The 13,724-nt window shown below is 42.6% G+C and overlaps 1 protein-coding gene across 1 annotated transcript in view; it reads right to left on the reverse strand.

Moving 5' to 3' along the window:
* Positions 1-432: 432 nt before the first annotated feature.
* The window catches only part of SUPV3L1 (Suv3 like RNA helicase), a 31,256-nt gene continuing 17,964 nt past the window's right edge, over positions 433-13,724 (reverse strand). Inside the window, exons 8-15 of the mRNA XM_010362817.2 lie at positions 12,617-12,708; positions 10,538-10,718; positions 9,884-9,977; positions 8,587-8,806; positions 6,545-6,625; positions 5,704-5,880; positions 1,609-1,757; positions 433-952 (exon numbers count right to left, since the gene is read on the reverse strand). Of these exons, the coding sequence (XP_010361119.1) occupies positions 517-952; positions 1,609-1,757; positions 5,704-5,880; positions 6,545-6,625; positions 8,587-8,806; positions 9,884-9,977; positions 10,538-10,718; positions 12,617-12,708 (1,430 nt within the window). The 3' untranslated portion in view covers positions 433-516. The remainder of the gene's footprint in view (positions 953-1,608; positions 1,758-5,703; positions 5,881-6,544; positions 6,626-8,586; positions 8,807-9,883; positions 9,978-10,537; positions 10,719-12,616; positions 12,709-13,724) is intronic.

A 13,724-nucleotide genomic window follows, 5' to 3' on the forward strand; every position in this document is an offset into this window, starting at 1 on the left:
GATCCATGAGGGTAGAACATTGCCAGTCTTGCTTACTGCATATTTCCAGCACCTAAATAGCCTCTGGTATATGGGTACAATAGACAGCAATGTTTGTCAAAGAATTCCATCCACAACATCCTCAGCATGGCATAGGAAGCTGGTCAAACGATTCACCAAAACGATTTTATTCCCATGCAGAGTTCCCTTATGGTGCACTGTCTCAGTACTATTCTACAAATGGCCATTATATAAAGATTTAAATTAAACCTCTATGATATCCTAGTATTTTCTAAATGCTGAAAAAAAAAAACCAAAATAGTTTAGCCAAGAGTGATTTTTCTGTGCAAAAAAAAAACCACACACACACACATACACCCCCCCTCACACCAAAAAACTCCCAGTACCAGATAGCCACAATACTAGAGCAGGGAGTAAATGCATATGAGGAAAAAGGATTCAAAATAGATTTTTATTTGCAAAATTAAATTTAAAAAAAGAAAAAAACAAACAAACAAAAAAAACAGGAACAGAAAACTAGTCCGAATCAGGTTCCTTCTTCTTTCTTCTTGTCCCTTTTGGATGAGTCCCAGACTCTGTTCTTTCTTTGCTGCGTTCAGTCTGTTGTGTCATCCACTCTTTTTCTAGCTGTTTCAGCATGTCTGGAGTGAGGAGTCCTTGCTGCACCAATCTGGAAGCAAGGGACAGCTCTCCTGCATTAGGGCTGGGTGGCTCAGTCGCTTTACTCCCTAGAGCTTTGGTGCCGCGTGTCCTTCTAGCTTGGCTCTTTAAGGTTCCTGACAATCGTGACTGGCTCACTGATGGAAAGCCCTCCAAATTCAACAGCTTATGCGTCTCAGACACTTTAATCAATTTAGTGATATTGTGCACACCAGCTTGGATAATACCATCTAGTTCCTTCTGGAGATCTCGAATAAGGCTGCCATCTGGAAACATATCCATAAATCGGTAGCTGGGAAAAAGACACATTAGCATTATGGCAACAGCTCTTATCGCAGTCACTGGACTACTCTCAATGGCACACCTACATCTTGACATTGATTAATTCTAAATGTTCTTTTTGCAAACTCTCTTCAGTGCCTTTGCTCAACCTTTATTTCTGTCCCCACACATCCGAGGAATATGTCATCCTGAGGGAGGGTCAGCACTATACCTTGATAGACTCTGTCCCTAGAGAGGGACATGCCCCTCCTTTAAGAATCACTGGCCTAGAACAGGACTTCTCAAATGATAATGGACAAGTGAATCACCCACGGATCTTGTTAAAATGCAGAATCTGATCAAGTCAGGGATGGGCCTGACACTCTTTAGTTCTAACAAGCTCCCAGGTGATACCAGTGCTTTTGGTCCAAGGACCATCCTTTGACCAGAAAGAGTCCAGTGGACCTTCCTTCTCACCCAGCCATCTTAACTAGAATTGCAGTAACTCAAGTCATTTTTGGAACGGGTATAAACCATTCCATCAGTTGAACTGCCTTTATGGACAACAGACATAATATAGAGCATCTTGCAAATATGTCCATAATTTGAAATAGAAAAACAAATTCATAAAACCTTTAATTTGTCCTACTAGAAAAATGAGAGCACATAAAGGAAAAATGTTGGTACCTTAGCCACAGGTAAAGATCCAAGACATCGTGGACAGCTTCAAGATCCATGAGGTCTTTAATATTCTTAGGTGGAAGTAAAGGCCATTTGATGTATCGGCGTAACCATGCAAAGGTCAGGGGCTCATTCCTGCTATACTGCCTGGCAAACTGAGAAAGAAAGAGGAAAAGAGTTTCATAGAAGTGTCAGAATTCCCTTAAGTCTACAATTAGAAAGAGAAAAAATAAGGAAGCAAAACAAAAACATTAATTGTGGTTGTATTTCAATAGACAGGTGGTTTCTTTTCTCCTTTGTACTTTTCTCCTTTTTGAAGAACATTTAATACTTTATAAGGCCAGGTACAGTGGCTCAAGTCTATAATCCCAGCACTCTGGGAGGCTGAAGCAGGTAGATCACCTGAGCCCAGGAGTTCGAGACCAGCTGGGGCAACATGGAGAAACCCCATCTCTATAAAAAACACAAAGAATTAGCTGGGCATGGAGGCGTGTGCCTGTGATTCCATCTACTCCTCAGGAAGCTGAGGTGGAGGATTACTGAGCCCAGGGAGGTCAAGGCTGCAGTGAGCCATGATCATGCCACTGCCCTCCAGCAGAGTGAGACCATCTGGAGAAAGAAAAAAAAAAAAAAAAGATGATTTCCTTCTTTTTCTAAAACCAGGGTAATAATATGTGCAGCAGAAGTTCAAGGGCTACTCTGGGCACACAACCTATAGAGTATCCCTGCTCCACAAGGAGCAGTTTAAAAAAAAAAAAAAGAAGCTGTAGAAGGACTAACTTTCCAGGGCCTAAGTCTGTTAACTCTTATTTAGGAATATGTGATGTTCTAAGCTATGGACAGACAGTACCTGAAGACTCCTACTTCTATCTCATTATGACTTAATTTTTTTTTTTTTTTTTTTGAGATGGAGTCTCGCTCTGTCGCCCGGGCTGGAGTGCAGTGGCCGGATCTCAGCTCACTGCAAGCTCCGCCTCCCGGGTTTACGCCATTCTCCTGCCTCAGCCTCCCGAGTAGCTGGGACTACAGGCGCGCGCCACCTCGCCCAGCTAGTTTTTTGTATTTTTTAGTAGAGACGGGGTTTCACCGTGTTAGCCAGGATGGTCTCGATCTCCTGACCTCGTGATCTGCCCGTCTCGGCCTCCCAAAGTGCTGGGATTACAGGCTTGAGCCACTGCGCCCAGCCTCTATCTTATTATGTAATAGTCCTATAACCTCAAATACGAGCTTAAGTTTATCTTGTTAATGTTCTCCCTTATTATATAGAATCCCTCTGAGGTGGCCTGGTGCAAGGCTGGTCGGAAGTCAGTCTTGGCTCTGCCTCCTGCGAGCTGTGTAGCTTTGGCCAAGTCACCACTCTGTGCTTCAGCTTCCTCATTGGTAACATGAGACACCACAGCCCTGTCTTGAACCACAAGACACTGCTGGGGAATGTGCTTTGCAAACCATGTTGCATTCCAGACATTAGGCAATATTATACATCACCTGTACTACAGAAGATAGACATATAACCACACAGTAAGACCCCTCAAGCAAGAGTTTACATAAAATCTTCAGCTTCAAGATTCAAGCTGATTTCAAACGATTCATTTCCTAATTAGGGGAAATTATCTCTAAATGCTTAACCTAAACAAGGTCAATACTTCAGCGAGGAAGAGTAGTTTTAGATCAACTGTGGTTAAATAATGCCACAATTTTGTTAAATTCAGTCTGGTCCACTCTGCTAAGTTTAATAAATGCCAAGTAGGATAGCCATAAAAGACAGAAATGTGACCACACTACCTGCCAGGCAGGACAGGCCAAGCATGAGTTCTCAAGTTATCTTATAAAGGCAGTAGCTCTATTTCTTTTTGGCCACAGACAACTAATGGAAGACCAATACATAAAAGAGCTAAGTAAGGAGCTATGCAGAGAAGGCAGGGAGAGATGCCCGCCCATCCATCCATCCATCCATCCATCCATCCATCCATCCATCCAGCAGCTGGCCCTAAAGGAGCTCCATGGAGCACAGCTTCCAAATCACAGTCCTAAGGGGCATGGTAAATCATCAATGTGATTGAGCTCTTTCATAGTTCAGTAATGACAAAGATCAAGAAAAAAGGAAAAGCCTCTAGATTTCATATTCTAATTTTCAAACAGAAAACACATGGAGCGGCCAGGCAAGGAGGCTCACGCCTATAATCCTAGCACTTTGGGAGGCCAAGGTGGGTGGATCACTTGAGGTCAGGAGTTCGAGACCAGCCTGGCCAACATGGTGAAACCCCATCTCTACTAAAAATACAAAAAATAAGCCAGGCATGGTGGCGGGCGCCTGTAATCCCAACTACTTGGGAGGCTGAGACAGGAGAATCACTTGAACCTGGGAGGCGGAGGTTGCAGTGAGCCAAGTTCATGCCACTGCACTCCAGCTGGGGCAACAGAACGAGACTTCATCTCAAAAAGAAAACACACAGTGCATCATGGCGCACACCTGTAGTCCTAGCTATTCAGGAGGCTGAGGTGGAAGGATCGCCTGAGCCCAGGAGTTTGGGGTTACAGTGAGCCATGACTGTGCCACTGCACCGCAGCTTGGGCAACATAGCGAGACCTTAAGAAAACAAGCAACTGTTGACCTGCACGTTCCAGAGACTCCCTACACTTTAGTAAAGAGCTTCTATTCACTAGAATAGCTCTTTAAAGGATGGTGTGAATGGGGCCAAGGCCATGGGACTGAGTTCCACTCAGGTCAGTTTACAGTAGTTTAAGACTGTTCCATAAACTTCAACCTTATGCTAGCTAAGTTTTTCACAAATGCCAGCTCTAAGAAACATATTTTCTAGGTAAACATCTGGACATGGAAGGTCTCTAACACATATTGTTAAGAGAAAAAGAAAAGGCAAATTGTGAGTAATTCATTAAGGTAACGTTGATGGGGCTGGGCACAATGGCTCATGCCTGTAATCCTAGCACTTTGGGAGGCTGAGGCGGGTGGACTGCTTGAGCTCAGGAGTTTGTGACCAGCCTGGGGAACATGGCAAAACCCCGCCTCTACAAAATATACAAAAATTGGCCAGGCATGGCATGTGCCTGTAAGCCCAGGTACTCAGGAGGCTGAGGCACAAGAATCACTTGAATCCAGGAGGCAGAGGTTGCAGTGAGCTGAGATGGCACCACTGTACTCCAGCCTGAGCGACAGAGTGAGACTCTGTCTCAAAAAACAAAAGATAATTTTTTACGGGGAAATGTACCCTCACAAATCTAGTGTTTCCATATGAACATGCATGTAGGCAAACACAATGAAAAACAGTCTGCAAAGACACACACAAACTTACACAAGTAGTTATTTCAGAGGACTAAGATTGGGAGGGAGACACATTTAAGCTATCTGTAATGTTTTCATTTTGTATAAAGAGAATGTATGTATTATTTATGTAATTTTTTTTTTTAAAGGATGGAGTCTTGCTATGTTGCTGGAGATGTTCTCGAACTCTTAGGCTTAAGCAATCCTTCCTGCCTTGCCCTCCCAAAGTGCTGGGATTACAGGCATAAGCCACAGCACTGGACTATTTACGTTATTTAAAAAATAAGTTTAGAGGTAGAATTGATTAGAATATAGCTCGTATGCAGAATGCTCAGGCCTACAGAGGAAATGGCAATGAACCTCAGTGAGTCAGGACAAGATTCAGAGAAGGGGAGGCCTTTGGGTTTAGTGGGGTGGGGAAAGCATGCAAAGCAGAGGAAATAGGGCGGGCAAAGTCCCAGAGAGGTGAGAGAACAGCAAGTCGGGGCAGGAAGTTCAGTGTCCACTGTCCTTCCTGGCCCCCAGGAATCCTGTGATTCTCAGAAGTCAGAGATTTACATCCCTACCCAAATGAGTAAAAAGGGGCTAGAACCCTGGCATGGTGCTCACACAAGACAGTAACCCCTGGCTCAGTGCTTTACACTTAAGAAAACTCAACACTATTGCTACTATTGCTACTATTAATCCCTATTTAAGTTTTTACAAAGTCTCTCATATTACAGAGTACTCTTCTAATTGTTTTATTTTGAATAACAAAGTACTGTTTGGGGAAACTGTATGAACCTGAAGGAACTCAAAATATCTTAAAGATAAAGGCTTACCTGTAACAGTGAAGAGCACACAAAAGGCTGCTTCTTGTTGATAGGGGCCGTGCAGAAAATATACCTCACTCGCAGACTTAACGGAATATGCTGGATCAACTCTGCAGAAAATTTAAAATCATCCATATTGCAGACAAAATACTGCCCATCAACTTGTGAAAAGTCTACAAAAATATCCTGGGGAAAAAAGACATGAAATTACTAGACTGCCTAAGTCAATTAAAATGAACAATGAATAACACTCAAGCCTATAAAAGGCAATCTCGGCCGGGCGCGGTGGCTCAAGCTTGTAATCCCAGCACTTTGGGAGGCCGAGACGGGCGGATCATGAGGTCAGGAGATCGAGACCATCCTGGCTAATACGGTGAAACCCCGTCTCTACTAAAAAATACAAAAAACTAGCCGGGCGACGAGGCGGGCGCCTGTAGTCCCAGCTACTCGGGAGGCTGAGGCAGGAGAATGGCGTGAACCCGGGAGGCGGAGCTTGCAGTGAGCTGAGAGCCGGCCACTGCACTCCAGCCTGGGCGGCAGAGCAAGACTCCGTCTCAAAAAAAAAAAAAAAAAAAAAAAAAAAAAGGCAATCTCTTTAATCCAGAACAAACTTCCATAAAGGCTTGCTTTCATCACTGCCTCATATCCTTCCCCACCTGAAACACTGAGAGGAAATTCCTCAGGACTAAAGTCCCAAAAGATTTTGAGAAAAAGTTTTCGCTTGTAAAATAAATTTTATAAATAGCAACCTCTCAAAGGCAGACTATCCATTCATGCTCATGAGGTTAAACAGTAATCACTTGACATATCGACATTTTTAGAAGCGATTCGAAAGGGAGTTTCCACTTACAATGAGATTGGAAAGTGTTGTATCAGGGAGATGGTAGGCAAACATTTCAATCTGCTCAGCAGTTGGATGAAGACCAGCTGCCTTTTAGTAAAAGAAAAAACAATCATAAGCTGATTTTTTTTTAAAAAAAAACGACAAATTTTCTTAAGTTATTGCATGATAAAGTCCTATTCAGGCTAAGCTCTCACCAAATAAATACATTCAAGCTAAACTGTCACCAAATGAAGTAAATGCCAAGAGTTTGAGTAAAAGAAAATACATCATTTTACCATTTATTATTAGAAAAGCTGATGAGATGATTTAGTAAAAATGAAAGATTATGGCTACTGAGAAATTATCTTTTGCTTATATTTTACTCATATTTCTAAAACCTAAGATGATCTGACAGCATATAAAAAATGATTTTATGGGCCGGGCGCAGTGGCTCACGCCTGTAATCCCAGCACTTTGGGAGGCCGAGGTGGGCAGATCACGAGGTCAGGAGATCGAGACCATCCTGCCCAACATGGTGAAACCCCGTCTCTACTAAAAATGCAAAAATTAGCTGGGCGTGGTGGCGGGTGCCTGTAATCCCACCTACTCTAGAGGCTGAGGCACGAGAATCGCTTGAACCCAGCAGGTGGCGCTTGCAGTGAGCCGAGATCGCGCCACTGCACTCCAGCCTGGCGACAGAGCAAGACTCCGTCTCAAAAAGAAAAAAAAAAAAAAAAAAAAGATTTTATGGCCAGGTGCTGTGGCTCATGCCTGTAATCCCAACACTTTGGGAGGCCAAGGTGGGAGGATCACTTGAGGACAGTAGTTCAAGATCAGCCTGGGCAACATAAGGAGATCCCATCTCTACAAAATTTATTTTAAAAATTAACCAAGCATGGTGGTGAGCACCTAAAGTCCCAGCTGCTCAAGAGGCTGAGGTGTGAGGATCTCCTGAGCTCAGGAGATTGAGGTTACAGTGGGCTGTGATCATGCCACCACACTGAAGCCTGAGTAACAGAGTGAAACACTATCTCAAAAAACAAAAGGAAAGAAAAATCTGTTTTCCAGGGTAAAACCGTTTTCCATGTCTCAATTCTCCTCACTGAATTAAAATGAGTAAGAAAAACCCACTCACTTTAACCAAGGCCATAAAACTAACATACATACACACATCTAGAAAGACATGAGAGCATTTCTGAACTGGAAGTGAGTTCTCTTCACTGCACATTACAGTGCTTAGACACGGCCACAGGTAAGTATAAGGAATGGAGTATGAAACAGAGAGAGAGAAAGTGAATGAAAAAGACAAAGAGGAAAAGAGGCAAGAGAGATTAGTCATGAGGGAAGAAGAGTTCAAGACATGAGGTGCCCAGGAGGGAAGCAGGGAGGTCATGGGAGCCACCCACGAACCTAACTGTACTGCTAAGAAGTTACAGAAATGATTGTAGCACAGCCTTCCCCTGGAAGCTTCTCCCTGCATGATCTCATGTCTATATTCCCCTTCATCTAGTGTCACGGACAAATGAGATAAGCCATGTAAGTGAATTTTCCAGGCAACTTTAAATTTTAACTATTAATAGAAAGTTTGTTTCAAACAGGTACAATTCTAACTCATTAACTAATATTAACCAAAATTTAACCTTCTCCTCACTGGATGAAGTTGTATTGTTTAGGGCTGTTTTTGCCCCATACTCAAGGGTTTCGTCTATACTCAGGCTTTTGGTCATTTTTCAGTCCACTAATGTAGCTCTGTGTGCTCAGTTGAAGCAACTGCTTTCCTCCCTGTTCCTTCCCGCTGCTAGATTCCAGAAAGAACTAAAGGCAAATCAGGCTCGCTAAACTTTGTCAATCTGGACCTTTACTTGCATACCATTCTCTGATCAAAGGATCTCCATGGCTCTCCAAAGCAATAAAGTAGGGCTTTTTTAAATGCAGTTTTCATGGCACAAAACTTTCTTTCACTTATGTCTGTATCCAGAAATGTGTCTGAGGCGAGAGTCTGGATGGTGGGTGAGGGAAAGAATGACTGTCCTCCACAGAGAAGTAGTAATTAACATGTTACACCTTACCGTTATAGGATCCACAGGCCTCTTCAAAATTTCCTTTAATAAACTGAGATCTTCGTGATTCATTGTTGTAACCTCTCCTTCTTTAAACTGCGAGCTGAATCTGCCAGCTCTGCCAGCAATCTGCAGGGCTTGAGAAGTTGTGATTGGTTCTAGTTCCTTCTCTCCCTTTTCATTGATACTGGGCTTTATAAGGGAGTAAAAAATAATTCTCCTTATGCTCCTGAAACAGAAATAAAAGTGATCCTGCAGACTGTATGAAAAACTCTCCAATACTTGGGTCATTGCATAATGCTCACTTCAATACTAGCTTAGTCCTCTTGCAACCTTGACTGCCACTTAAAAAATTAAGGAACGTCTGGCACAGTGGCTCACACCCATAATCCCAGCACTTTGGGAGGCTGGAGCAGGAGGATTGTTTTGAGGCGAGGAGTTCAAAACCAGCCTAGGCAACAGAGCAAGACCCAAGTCTCTACAAAAAATTAAAAACATCAGCTGGGTACGTTGGCGTGTGCCTGTAGCTCTAGTACTTGGGTGGCTGAGGCAGGAGGACTGCTTGAGCCCAGGAGTTTGAAGCTGCAGTGAGCCATGATCATACCACTGTACTCCAGCATGGGGCACAGAGTGAGATTGTCTCAAAAATAAATAAATACATAAATAAATATTTAGGCTTAACATTGTTATCATTTAGAGATAATAACTAGCCCCACATGCATACTAGGCACTCGGACACCTGACTGAAAAACTGAAAATAAAGTGACATAGTACGATACGTTAGCAGTAGTGGAGGGCAGCACTCAAACATCCTGGTGTGGGCCGAGTGTAGTGGCTCATGCTTGCAATCCTAGCACTTTGGGAGGCTGAGGTGAGAAGATCACTGGAGGCCAGGAGTTAGAGACTAGCTTGGGCAACAGGGTAAGACCTTGTCACCACCCAAAAAAATAAAAAATTAACCAGGCTTTGTGGTGTGTGCCTGTGGTCCTGGCTACTCCGGAGGTTGAGGCAGGAGGATCACTAGGGCCCAGGAGTTCAAGACTGCACTGAGCTACAATTGGATCACTGCACTCCAGCGTGGGTAACAGAGCAAGACCCTGTCCCTAAAAAAAGTCCTGGTGCTATTTAACATTTTATTTTTATTCCCCTCAATAGGTGTAGGCAAGATAAATCTCAAATCTAGCCTATAATATTTATTCTCCCAAATCAAAGTGTTTGGTCATTAATGCCAATTAGAAAATTGAAAAACAAAAAACCACCATTCAACTCAATGAATATTCATGTTTATTAAAAACAAATTACTTACAAATTAAGTCCCATGCCAATTGCATCTGTAGCAACCAAGATTTTGCATGGGTCATTGGGATCATTAAACTTTTTTGCTTGAGCAAGTTTGGTCCCTAAAACAAGAACAATTTATGTTAAATCAGTGTTCTCAGTCTTTTATTACATCGAGCTAAGTACATCTTGGAAACCCTCACTCCTGTTCTTCCCATTTTTAATGATAAAACCTTTACTGTTTCAAACTTTATTTCTTTATATCCTCAAGGAGCCACTTATCCTTTACATCCATTCCTTCAAATACTCCGTCATATAGCAACACAATCCCCCACCACACTAGACTTACTCCTGAAGACACAGATTTCAGGACTACAACTTAAAAGGACATGGTCAAGTCCAGATTTCAATGACACTTCTGTAAGAAAATATTAATAAACTCAACATTTAAGATACGGTCTAATAATAGCAGCAACTAACAAGAACGATAATGAAAATACTTCTATTTCCACTAAATGAAACAGAAAACTATTTATTTTATATGATGTTTAACAAATTACCAATACATCAAGCAGCTTAATTCAATATTGTTTACTATGTTTTTTATACGTATCTCAACATAAATTGCAAAGATAGGAGATAGGAGATTTCATATCTTGTCATGATGAAAGTCAATAATTACCAGGTGGGAGACTGCCATATATAACAGCTGATTCCAATCCCCGAATTTCAATCTGCCGACTCACAGAATAAATATCATTCTTGCTAAAACAGACAATGCAGTCCCCAGGCCGAAGGTTATCTAAAGATTCTAGTGCATGGTCCAGCACGGAAATGGGGGTAAGCCTCTTATACTCTCGAACCTACAATAAAGACATGAAATGGCAAAGTGACACACCCAACTCAACTTCTTGTGACTAGTGATTAGGTAAAAAGCTTGCAATGCAGTTAAGCTAAATTGTGATAAGTACCAATTTTTTCAAAAGAAAACACAGAAAAACATTTATTTTGTTATAATTATAAGCGTTACCATCACTTCTCATTGGCATCTCTAAAGTAGTAAGATGAAACACAGTGTTTCATATATTTTCAAAGCTTTTTCTCATATGCTTCATTTTCATGGCAATGTGTTAAGTTCAGAAAGGTTATTAACTGCTATTTCCATTTTATAAAACAGTAAAACTGAGCCCAATAAAAATTAACATCTGAGGCACATTTTGAAAGTCTAACCTGTGACTTGTCTAAAGAATGCAAAGCTCGGGCCGGGCGCGGTGGCTCAAGCCTGTAATCCCAGCACTTTGGGAGGCCGAGACGGGCGGATCACGAGGTCAGGAGATCGAGACCATCCTGGCTAACACGGTGAAACCCCGTCTCTACTAAAAAATACAAAAAACTAGGCGGGCGAGGTGGCGGGCGCCTGTAGTCCCAGCTACTCGGGAGGCTGAGGCAGGAGAATGGCGTAAACCCGGGAGGCGGAGCTTGCAGTGAGCTGAGATCGGCCACTGCACTCCAGCCTGGGCGGCAGAGTGAGACTCCGTCTCAAAAAAAAAAAAAAAAAAAAAAGAATGCAAAACTCACTCTGGGAGGCCGAGACGCGCAGATCATAAGGTCAGGAGATCGAGATCATCCCGGCCAACACAGTGAAACCCCGGCTCTATTAAAAATACAGAAAAATTAGCCGGGCATAGTGGCAGGTACCTGTAGTGCCAGCTACTCAAGAGGCTGAGGGAGGAGGATGGCATGAACCCGGGAGGCAAAGCTTACAGTGAGCCGAGATGGCGCCACTGCACTCCAGCCTGGGCAACTGAGTGAAACTCCGTCTCAAAAAAAAAAAAAAAAAAAAAAAAGAAAGAATGCAAAGCTAAGAATGGCAAAACACAGAATGGACTCCAAAATTTCTTCTACTACATTCCACTATCTCTCCTTGAACACTGAGCGCAAAACTAAAATAACAGGCGAATTCAAAACTATTTCCTTGGTTTATGCTTATAATCCCAGCACTTTGGGAGGCCAAGGTAGGAGAACTGCTTGAGCACTGGAGTTCGAGACCAGCCTTGATAATATAGTGAGATGCCCTCCACACAAAAAAATAAAAAATTAGACGGGCATGGTGGCAAACAAACACCTGTAGTCCCAGCTATTTGGAAGGCTGAAGTGGGAGGATCACTTGAGTCCAGGAGGCTGAGGCTGCAGCGAGTTGTGACTGCACCACAGCACTCCACCCTGGGTAACAGAGTGAGACCTTGTTTCAAATAATAATAATAATAATAATAATAATAATAATACTTCATTTTGTCATAGAACTCTGGTAAAGAAAAAGAGAAGTAGAATTAAAAGGAAACCAGTTACTTCCAACTCTAAGAATCTGAAAAAGGAATATAAACTGTGTCTGGCAATTAGATGTGTATCAAAGGCCCCAATATCTGACATACAAGACTTTCAAAACGACAAACTTGCTGGGTCTCAAACTTCTAAGAGTACTGATTTATTTAATTTGAAGAGATCTACTCAAGCCCCACAAGGTTTTGTCAAGAAGTGAAGAATTTCCTGTATTCTTGGAAGACTTAGGGTATGATGATGTCAGAACTTCAGATAATGAGGTTCAATCAAATATATACGATCTAGTTGATCACAAGAAAATGAAGCTTTCTTTTTTAGTTAAGTTCTGATGTTGGCATTATCTACGGCCTCTGAAGCCACTGCCTAGGTACTCTGGACTATTTGATATGCCACCTGGAGACCAAAGCATCTAATCGAATACCTCCACTTCCTCCCCCGTTGTGTACATAAGCTCCGTCACCAGGTCAATAGCAGCAGGTTCTCCACACAAATGAACTTCTTCAGCACAGAGTCCTGTCAATGCAAAACTGGGTTTCTTAATTTTAAAGATGTATAATTAAATATGCAACATTTGACATAGCTAAAGTACTTTACATTGGCTTACATATTGCTTTACAATCTTACGAAGTATTTTCAAAAATATTATCTCTGATGCAAACCTCGAAATAACCACCCACTTCTAGTGGGCCAAGATTATCCAATTTTTATTAATCTCAGGCCTTTTAAATTGCTTTGGCCAAGGTTTCAACTCTAGCAGAGTGAAACCAGCCAAGATTACAAGCTGGCATTTGGATGCTTAGTACTGAACATGGGTCCTATACTTGTGTTTTTCAAATTAGGATCCATGGAATTGCTGAGGTACCTCAGAGGCTGGGGGTTGGAGGGCAGAAGAAACTCCAAGCTCCTTATCCCTGAGCAGATACACTTCCATCTACTTTACATAACAGGCTTCAATGTATACTTTTTTTTTTTTTTTTTTTTTTTTTGAGACGGAGTCTTGCTCTGCCACCCAGGCTGGAGTGCAGTGGCCGGATCTCAGCTCACTGCAAGCTCCGCCTCCCGGGTTTACGCCATTCTCCTGCCTCAGCCTCCCGAGTAGCTGGGACTACAGGCGCCCGCCTCGTCGCCCGGCTAGTTTTTTGTATTTTTAAGTAGAGACAGGGTTTCACCGTATTAGCCAGGATGGTCTCGATCTCCTGACCTCGTGATCCGCCTGTCTCGGCCTCCCAAAGTGCTGGGATTACAGGCTTGAGCCACCGCGCCCGGCCCCAATGTATACTCTTTGTTTAAAAAAAGAGTTCAGCTTTTTTTTTTTTTTTTTTTTTTCATGAGACAGAGTCTTGCTTTGTCACCTAGGCTGGAGTGCAGTGGTATGATCTCGGTTCACCGTGGTTCACTGCAACATCTCCTTTCCAGGCTCAAGTGATTCTTGTGTCTCAGCCTCTGCAGTAGCCGGGATTACAGGCATGCGCCACCATGGCTGGCTAATTTTTATATTTTTAGTATAGATGTGGTTTCGCCATGTTGGC

This window comes from Rhinopithecus roxellana, chromosome 11, assembly GCF_007565055.1.
Source record: "Rhinopithecus roxellana isolate Shanxi Qingling chromosome 11, ASM756505v1, whole genome shotgun sequence".
In the NCBI taxonomy this organism is placed as follows: domain Eukaryota; kingdom Metazoa; phylum Chordata; class Mammalia; order Primates; family Cercopithecidae; genus Rhinopithecus; species Rhinopithecus roxellana.